Source organism: Lynx rufus, unplaced genomic scaffold, assembly GCF_022079265.1.
Source record: "Lynx rufus isolate CCGP_SWC_20201006 ecotype Redwood Valley unplaced genomic scaffold, mLynRuf1.p SCAF_16, whole genome shotgun sequence".
In the NCBI taxonomy this organism is placed as follows: Eukaryota; Metazoa; Chordata; class Mammalia; order Carnivora; family Felidae; genus Lynx; species Lynx rufus.
The window spans coordinates 990,734-1,000,154 of NW_025814830.1; the positions used below are offsets into that span (position 1 = coordinate 990,734).

Genomic DNA, 9,421 nt, shown 5'->3' on the forward strand with positions numbered 1-9,421 from the left:
CTGAAAATCCTTCCAGATTTATATAAAGAAAATGTAGGATGAAGGGTGGTGGTACATGCAGGTGGTGAAGGGCAGGTCAATCACTGCATTGCTGTGAGGCATGTGGGGTCTTGCTGGCTCAGGGCAGTGCCTGTGGCTGGAGGGGGTAGTTTCCTTTCCCATCCTGGGATGCTTTGCCTGCTGGGGCTTCTTCCTGAGCTAAATGCTGACCTGGAAAGAAGAATGGAATCAGCTAGAAAGGACAGACGAAGGTCAAAAGAGAGACAGTTGAAGGCACTGCTGGGTCCTCTTTCCATTTCACAAAGTCTATGTATGTTTACTTTTTAACAATTGACTGACCTCTAGATGTTCAGAAATGGAAAACAGGGTGATGAATGGGTTGGCTCCTGAAACTCCCATGGAGCAAGAATGTCCTATCCCCTTTTGGGGGTGTCAGAATTCCTGTCCCTTTCCAGTTGTTCAGGCTGATCTAAGAAGTTGACATGAAACTGGGTGGCTCAGTTGGTTGAGCATCTCTTGGTTTTGTTTGTGAGATCAGGGATTGTGAGATCAAGCCCCACATCAGGCTCTGCTCTGACAGAGCAGAGCCTGTTTGGGATTCTCTTTGTCCCTCTCTCTCTGCCCCTCCCTGGTTCTCACTTGCTCTCTCTCTCTCTCTCTCTCTCAGTCTCCCATTCTCTCTCTCTCAAAATCAATAAACTAACATTTTTAAGAAAATCGAGACTGGCAAAGACTATCCTTGTAACCTGTTTCTTTTCAAAAGAATCAATTGACATCTAGCTCAATATAGAAGTGAACTTCAGCACATCTATCTATTTCAGTGCCTCAGCCTGGAAATGTCTATTCATTATTGACTACCTACAAGCATTCTTTTTATATGTATCAGCTGACACATCCACCTGCATTTTCTTCTGTCCCAGGCAGTTCACTATTACACTTATGACTGAAAACACTTAAATATGCTCATGGATTTCCTTGAGCATTTCATCTATCAAGACGTCAACATTTCTCCTAGGACACAGGGCATAATGTTCAACACTTGGTCTCGAATGCCTGCATTCCCTAAAACCTAGCTTTCCCTACACCTTCACCTGTGGTCAATCACATTGAAATTCAGAAACAGTTTCCCTTATATCCCTATTTCTTGAAGGACCTTTGAACTGCCTTTGTGCAACAGTCTTCAAACTTCATGCCCAGAATAATGTTGGACAACTATAATCTCTCATATTGAAAGCTACACATTCAAAGATAATTTAAAGTATTTCTTCAATATTACAGGACAAATTCTTATATTACTGATGAGATTCTGGCCTGATTGCTGGGGCCATTAACAACATATTTGAACAGCTATTTATATGATAAGTATAAAAGGGTTCATTTTATGCCTGTAATTTATTATTTATTACTAGAATAGATATGTTTTGGTTAGTTTATTAACTAATTTATTTTGTGTGTGTGTATGTGAGAAAGAGAGCACAAGAAGAGGAGGAGGCAGGGAAGGGAAGACAGAATCCCATGCCTTTAGCACACAGCCTGATGTGGGGCTGGAACTCAAACCATGAAAACAGGACCTTAGCCAAGATCAAGACTCTGAGGCTGAACTGACTTGTGCCATCCAAGCATCCCTAGAATAGATTACTTTATTCACAGTATTACTTACAAGGTCACTGATGTGTAATTGACCTTAACACTCTTGGAGGCATGAATATATAAATGGTTGACAGGAAGAACAACAGACTACATTTTTCTCATGAGATGGGAGGTTTTGTAATTTCTCCAGGCTACAGAGAAGAGCGTGAACACGTAGTGATTGTCACTCAGGATAAATGTCCTGACAGTGGGGAAAAATGCCTTGATTAAGCCCCAGTTGTTTACTTCCTTCTAGGTGGCCTACTGAAAAAGAGAAAAATTGTAATGATGGAAGACAGGGTATAGAAAGTTGCAAAGATGCTCCCTAGGACAAGGATGTTTGGGGTAGCTGTTATCTCAGGACACTATCTACTTGTGATTACTTCCTATCAATAGGTTGGCCCCTCAGCTTGTACATGCGCAAAGCATGAAAACCATAAATGAGTCCTAAACACAAAATATCTGAGGTATAAGGATCATCATCCAGTATAGATGATGTGCAAGCCTGCAAAAAAAAAAAAAAAAAAGTCTTAAGAAATGTAGGAAGAGTTAAATCATACAGATATCTTACTTTGGCCACCATGGATTGAAACTAAGTTGTTCTTTGTTTTTAATGTTTATTTATTTGAGGGAGATTGTGAGCAAGTGTGAATGGGGGAGTAGCAGAGAAAGGAAGAGAGGCTCCATGCTCACTTTGGAGCCCCATGTGGGGCTTGAGCCATGCCCATGAGACCAAGACCTGAGAAAAATCAAGAGTTAGACCCTCCACCAACTGAGGCACCCAAGCACCTCTAATTCCATTTTTAGTTATTTTAAAACCATATACTGTTCTCCTGAATGGCTGCTGCACCACTTTGTTTTCCCACCTACAGTGCAACAGGGTTCCCCTTCTCTTCATCCTCACCAACCCCTGTGGTTTCTTGTGTTGTTAATTTTACCCATTTTGGTAGGTGGGAAGTGGTATCTCGTCCGTGTTTTGATTTGTGTTGCCATGATGATGAGGGATGTTGATCATCTTTACATGGGTCTGTTAGCATTCTGGCTATCTTCTCTCAAAAACTGTCTATTCATGTCTTTTGCCCATTTCTTATCTGGGTTGCTTGATTTGTGGGTGTTGACTTTGAGAAGCTTTTATAGATTTAGACTTTTCATTCAAGTCTCAATTACTGTGTCATCCCCCTCTTTTCAAATAATTGGGTAAGGTTTGTCCTGTTTTAGTAAAGCATATGCACTTTCAACTGTAAGAGAGAAGTTTGGAATCAAACTTCAGAAATGAACAAACAGTCCCAGAGAGTCTCAGAATTGGTACTTAGTTTCAGGTTTTTGATTTCCAGGATGTCTTGAAATCTAGTCCTTGTTCTGACAGCAGGTGACTTAAATATCTAAGCTGGTTTTGAGCAAACTGCAATTTTTCTTTGGGCACCTGATGTCTCTTTAAAGCCACAAGTTTTCACAGGTGTATGCTGGTGTCATGCAAAGAACCTTGAGAAGGGGAGCAGAGAATGAAATTATGTCATACTATAACAAAGGAGAGCCTGCAGAAAACTTACTGTCATGTAGTATAACATTTAAGTTTGTCACATATAGAATGGACCCTGTGTGGAACCCTGAGGCGTTACTCAACAGGTGTGTTGCCATTCCTCCCAACTGAAGGTAAAAAGTACTGGCTATCCTTATCAACTGGACTATTTTGAAAAGGACTGCATGGGTGTTTCAGGGAACAATCAATTTCCAGTGGGAATCGACATCACTAGTGGATGAACGTTGGGAACAAAAGATAAAGACAGATAGCAATGTTATTTTTTGCTCAGGGGTCCTAATCAAACTTCCATCCTCAGCCTTTGGGTTTTCTCTCAGGTACAATATGGGTCATACAGGGACTAGTATCCCCTTCCCTTGCCAGGGCTCTCCTTCCCAGGAACCTCCTATCACTCGGAACCTCCACCCCATGCTCTCCAGCCCCTGACCCCATGGCTGTCATGGTCCGAAGTCCTGGCCTTCCATGCAGCTGTGGCCCAAGATGACTTGAGCGTGACCATTGATCTAGGGCCTAAGCCTTGTATTCCTCTATTATGTGCTTGCTGCCCTGTTGGGTTTCCTTATTTATGGGGCAATGAAAAACTCAGGGCAGAGATTTTGACGGACCTATTTGAAGCTTGATGAGTGATGCACTGTGGAGTGTGCCAGTATCAGCTGAACATTTTCCTCACAAGAAGGTTGGTAGCTCATCCAATAGGACTGATCATTTGATCAGTACCACTAACCTCAGCTAAAGTGCCATGAGAGACAGAGCATAGAAAACACGTTGAAATGTCATTTATTTCCCCTTGTTTTCAAATGTGGTAACTACTGTCAAAATCTAGATATTTTCCCCTTTGCGGGAAAAAGAATTTCTGGCATGACATTTTTCAAAGAAATCTCAGTCCAGTAAATGAATTTGGGGCAGATAAATTAAGGAGAAATGGGTGTGTAATGCTCAAAAGACCTAGACAGAAAGGAATAAATTCATAGACAGGGACACATTGTTATTTATGGGAGACCCATATTTTTCAAACTGTTTTAGCTCTCTGAGGCAGGGGCTGCTGGTAGCACTGGGTTTGAGCACTAAAAGTGTAGCTCAGCTGTAAGGACACACACAGTTTTATTCCCAGTGCAGAGAGTAGTTTCTCCAAGCCAGTTGACAGGGAGGACTAGGAAGATGCCTGTGGTTCCTTGGAGCCCTGTCATTGGGAATTAGGGAGACATGGGAAAGGTCGGCTAAAGAGCTGAAGGTGTGTTTGGCTCTTAAATTTGTAAGTCTCTTTTTTTCCAATGTCCAGAAACTCTGATCACTGGAGAAGAAATGGGTTTGAACCTGGATAATAACCATAGCCTTCCTTACTTCCCTAAATGGTTCCCAAAGGGATCCCGTGTGGAGTTTCAAAACCGACCCTTGCTGTTGCCCCCCTCCTCAGATTCTGTCAATTGGTGTGGATTGAAACAACAGTGTTGGCTTAATTAAGTGCTCCAGGTGATTCTCCCTGAGGCCAGAGTCAGTTGGCAAGACTTCCCATTAATTTATGAGATTTGAGTGCAGGCTTTTGCTCAAGGAGAGTTAACTCCTCTACGTGAGTGTGGGAGGATTAGGACTGCGCAGCACACTGTTCCTATGCTGTAGCAGAATTTGCGGGTGCCTGTGGGAGTGGAAGCCACTGAAACTATAGAAGAAAAACTCAGAATTGGGCTCCAAGTACATAGTCTCCGTTTCTGAAAAGCTCCTGACACAAAAAACTAGGAAGTTTTGTGTTCTGCATTCCAAAGTCCTGCCTACCAGTGAGCACTTTTCTTTTGAAGACGTTCTGTTGGTTCCTTTAAGGGCATTTTCTCCTAATGCATGTGTGATTTGTTCACAAATACCTTCTGAGAAAGAAATCTAGAGGACAAGGGGAAAGAAGAAGAAATGGCCAGCTCTCAGGTAAGCCTGGTGTTCCAGGTCGGAGGCCATGTCATCTTTTCCCCCTAAAATTCCATGCATGTAGAAATCACAAATGTTGGTTTCTCTGTGTTTGGTGTTTCTGCCTTATGTTTTCACCAAAGCTTTACAACCTTCTCAGGAATGATACTCAAGGTTGGGTCTTTAGAACTCTTCTCCCCTATATGCAGGAATCTACTCTATGCTCTCAAACAAGGCTTTCACTAGGACGTCAACACTTGTCACTTTGAGGTTAAAGTCCTGCAAGTATTGCAAACATTCCCTTTAGGACAGATCCAAAAAGGAAGTTGTTGAGTCCAAGATTCCAGTTGCTGATGGGGTCTGGTGGTGGGATTTTAGTTGAGGAGAACCGTTCCCCTTTAGTTCCCCCATTTAGTACCTCTCTGTAGAGCAGGATGAAGAAAATGAAAAATACAAGGCCCCCAGTATCTTAGGAGTCCTCTTAAGCATATGGGAATCCTTCTGGAGACCTCCCTTTTGCCTTTCCCCTCCCCTGGCTGCATAGTCACTCTTCACATCCCCACTGTGGATCTTGGTGCCCACAGGTCCTCTTTTTGTGTTATAATAAAACAAACTTTTTGCACCAAATACTAAATGCAAAAAACCAGAGAATGGATATGAGGCCTGAATAACTTGGAAAGTTAAAAAAGCAGGGGGAGAGCAGTCTTGGTTTGTAAAATGTGAAAAAGATACTCTGTTTAAAATATACTAGACATTACAGGACAGGGAAACAGCCATCTAAATGTGGTGTTTCTCCCATTCAGATGGGGCTTCCAAATATGGGGCAATGATCTTGTGGATGCTGAGGGCATGAGTGGTGAAAAGAATTCACCTGTGGCAGAATAAGATTTATGAATACACCTCAAGGGAGTGGTGGGCAGGATAGCAGAGGAGAGGCTGTTGCCTTGAGGCAGTGACTTGGGGCTGATTTTGCAGGGAGAAGATGAGTTTGTATGGTGACTTATGGAATTTGCCCTCATGTGGTAATTCTGCCTGGTTGTAAGTATCCATTTGTTAGTTAAGGCCTATAGATATTTTAAGGCAGGTCACCAGCTGGGCCTGCCTCTCTTCAGCCAGGTGGGCCCTGTGGACTCCTCTACAATCCATTGCTTGAAACTGTTTGCCTCAAAGCAGCCTCTACTGAAAGTATATGTGATTGAAGTTTGTATAAATCCACTGTATTCTCTCATAATTAGACTGATAATCTGATTTAACAGAACACACCAGTGATCATGTGTCCTTTGGTGTTTCTTAGGCACTGAGAGCAGTTTGTTTCCTTACAGTTGTTGTTCACTTCTTTAACTGTCCTTGTTCTCTATTCCAGATTTCTCCCCTATAACGTTCATCTTTTCCCCCCATCTTTCCTAAAGATCTTAGATTTGCTGAGCGATGTGCAGAAACCATCACATTTCAACTGGAAACTTCTTTCTTCTGGGCGCCTGGGTGGCGCAGTCGGTTAAGCATCCGACTTCAGCCAGGTCACGATCTCGCGGTCCGTGAGTTCAAGCCCCGCGTCGGGCTCTGGGCTGATGGCTCAGAGCCTGGAGCCTGTTTCCGATTCTGTGTCTCCCTCTCTCTCTGCCCCTCCCCCGTTCATGCTCTGTCTCTCTCTGTCCCAAAAATAAATAAACGTTGAAAAAAAAAAAATTAAAAAAAAAAAAAAAAAAAAAGAAACTTCTTTCTTCTGAGTTTCTCTTTGCTTGTAGCTTCTGATGATAACTAAGGCAAAAGAAATGTAGCTTCAATTAAATTTCCTTATAACTTTCAGCCCATTGATAAAGGATGTCCTACTCTGCCTGTCTCAAGAATTGAATTAAAAAAAAAACATGAAGGCACGAAAGCAGCTATGATTTCCTTCAGGAAGGGCATGTTCTGCCTGTCTCAGGTGTCTATCATTGGGCTGCAAGGTACAAGGAAGTTTTATTTAAGCTACGCATCTCTTGACCTTGTATCACTCATCATTTTCCTCCTTTAACAACTTTGACCCTTACGTCTTTAAGGTTGTTAAAGTGGAAGGTCTCCTCTTCCGTAGCTTCTTCCTGATGAATAAGGGCATAGAGATGTTCCTACCTATGAGGGAAGATCGGTCAGTTGAGAATTTTAGTAGGAGTTAGGAAAGGCTAAGGCAGCTGTCTTTAGAGTTGATAACGTGGGAGTTTCCTTGAGGAGAAAGAATCATCTGTCCCCTTGATGTTCTGCCACTGAGTGTCATCACCAGGTGGAGAGAAAAAGGAGAAAACAGCTAAACATGATAGAATAACAAAAAGAAAAAAAGCCCTAATAAATTTTTATTTTACTCCACACTCTGGTCACAGAAATACCCTTTTATTTACTGCTTTATATGTTGAGAAAATGAAAACAATAATCACATAGTTGATGTATTTGTGTCTTAAAATCCTCCAAGATAATAGAGTCATAATAGAAAGTGCACCAGCTGGGGTTGTCACACAAAGGAAAATTGATTTGCAGCTGATAAGAAGATCAGAGGGAATAACTTCCAAAGGAGACTCTCAGATCAAGGGTGTGTGTGTGTGTGTGATGATTTCCTTTTATTTTAGATTTGGGTGGATAATGAGGAAGTGGAACCTGGTCATCTTATGTAGAACTGGACATAATGTCATACATGTGACTTAAGAGAACACTTCTATGCATACTTTGTGTTATGTAGGTGAGGTTTGTGTTCTTCCTTGGGTGGAGATTTTGGTATTACAAGAGGTTAAGATAGCTGTCCTCACTCCATGTGTTAACTCCATCATCCATATACATAAATATAAGTTGGGTTAAGCTCAAAGTGGCCTGCCCAAGCTCTTTCTTAGGACAGTCATTATATTTTGTTGAATGTTTTCTGTTTCCATGACAGGAGACTGTGTCCACAGGGTGTTTTGCCAGAAGTAAAAGTTAAAATAGAAAAAAGAGGCTAAGTAAAATGAGGAATATGGTCAGTGGGTACATGCAGGTAAGTGGTGAACGTCAGTTGTTGTAGTCTATCTGGTGACAATAATTCCCTCTTTCATCTTAGGTACCATTATGAACTATGCCAATGGCCACTTCTTTGTAACTGTGGTATTTATTGCAGGGACTGCTGACCTTCAGAGATGTGGCAATGGAATTCTCTCAGGAGGAGTGGGGATGCCTGAATCACAGTCAGAGGGAACTGTACATGGATGTGATGTTAGAGACCTATGGACACCTCCTTTTCTTGGGTAAGGGTAATGCCTTCTAGATTTCCCACACCACCCTCAGAGTTTTGTTCCTTCCTTTGACAACTCTCTCTTGGAAGCTTCCTCTTTGCATGACTGAAATTGAGATTCCTGCAGTAAGGGAAGGAGGTAAGGATTTGTAGATGTAGAGAAATATCTTCATGATGTTTCCTTTTCAGCTTTAGTCTCCCCTTTTTTTAAGGTATCATCACCATTTCTGAAGATTAATGTCAATTCTAAACATTGAGTGGCATAAGATGGTATTGCCCAAATCTTAAACTCCAATTTTTATTCCTTATTGTATTGGTAGTACTTGGAATGCAGGTCATGATGTGAATATTTGAAACTCCTCCTGCATGTTCTAAAGGGGCTTTTTCTTGTGCAACTCTGTTTGGGAAATCATTTTTTTTAGAATTCTCCTATGTCCCTTCTTGTTTGCTGAGTACAATACTGGGTTGAAAGATAGAATCTCCAGCGATAATTATATTCCTTCTTTCTGATAAACAGGTCTTGTGTCAAAACCAGACCTGGTCATTGTTTTGGAACAAGAGAAGGAGCTGTGGGGTGTGAAGAGAAAGGAGACAGTAGTCTTACACCCAGGTAGGTGGAAGTGAAGCAGATGACACAAGTGAGGTCCAAATGTGAAGGAGGAAGATGGGTCTTAAAATGTTGTTCAGGTAGCTCTCCTTGAATGGAAATTCATTTACAAAGCCGAGTTTTATGTCTTTCCCTCTCCCAGAGGGACATCTGCTGTCTAACACATCATGCTCTTTGATTCTCCAAGGACTGTCCTTCAGCTCCACTGAAGGTCCACCACATCCACAGTGAGGGCCTCCATAATCTGAGAGCTTCTCCATTGTTGTGAGAGCCCTAGAGTAAGGAGATTGAGCCCCATGTCAGGTTATGAGCTGAGAATGGAACCTGCTTGAGATTCTCTCTCCCTCTCCTCCTGCCCTTCCCCAGCTCTTTCTCTCTCAAAATAATAATAATAATAATAATAATAATAATAATAATCTACCTGTGTATCAAGTTTAGATTTTTTTTATCTTTAATTTGGTGTCGTACCCAGGACATGCTTTGGTACCATTCTCATTAACTTTTGTGTCCTCTATAATATTTT

The 9,421-nt window shown here is 41.8% G+C and overlaps 1 protein-coding gene across 1 annotated transcript; it reads left to right on the forward strand.

Moving 5' to 3' along the window:
- The first annotated feature begins 8,036 nt into the window (after positions 1 to 8,036).
- On the forward strand, positions 8,037 to 8,915 carry LOC124511661 (KRAB domain-containing protein 5-like). The gene is made up of 3 exons (XM_047079051.1): positions 8,037 to 8,057; positions 8,178 to 8,304; positions 8,809 to 8,915. Exons 1-3 carry the CDS (start codon positions 8,037 to 8,039, stop codon positions 8,913 to 8,915), a joined length of 255 nt encoding a protein of 84 aa, XP_046935007.1.
- The last annotated feature ends 506 nt before the right edge of the window (positions 8,916 to 9,421 follow it).

Coding starts and splice junctions, on each gene's coding strand:
- LOC124511661 (XM_047079051.1), top strand. CDS start 8,037: ATGGTCAGTGGGTACATGCAG. Junction 8,058..8,177: donor TGGTCAGTGGGTACATGCAG/GTAAGTGGTGAA, acceptor TATTTATTGCAG/GGACTGCTGACCTTCAGAGA. Junction 8,305..8,808: donor TGGACACCTCCTTTTCTTGG/GTAAGGGTAATG, acceptor TCTGATAAACAG/GTCTTGTGTCAAAACCAGAC.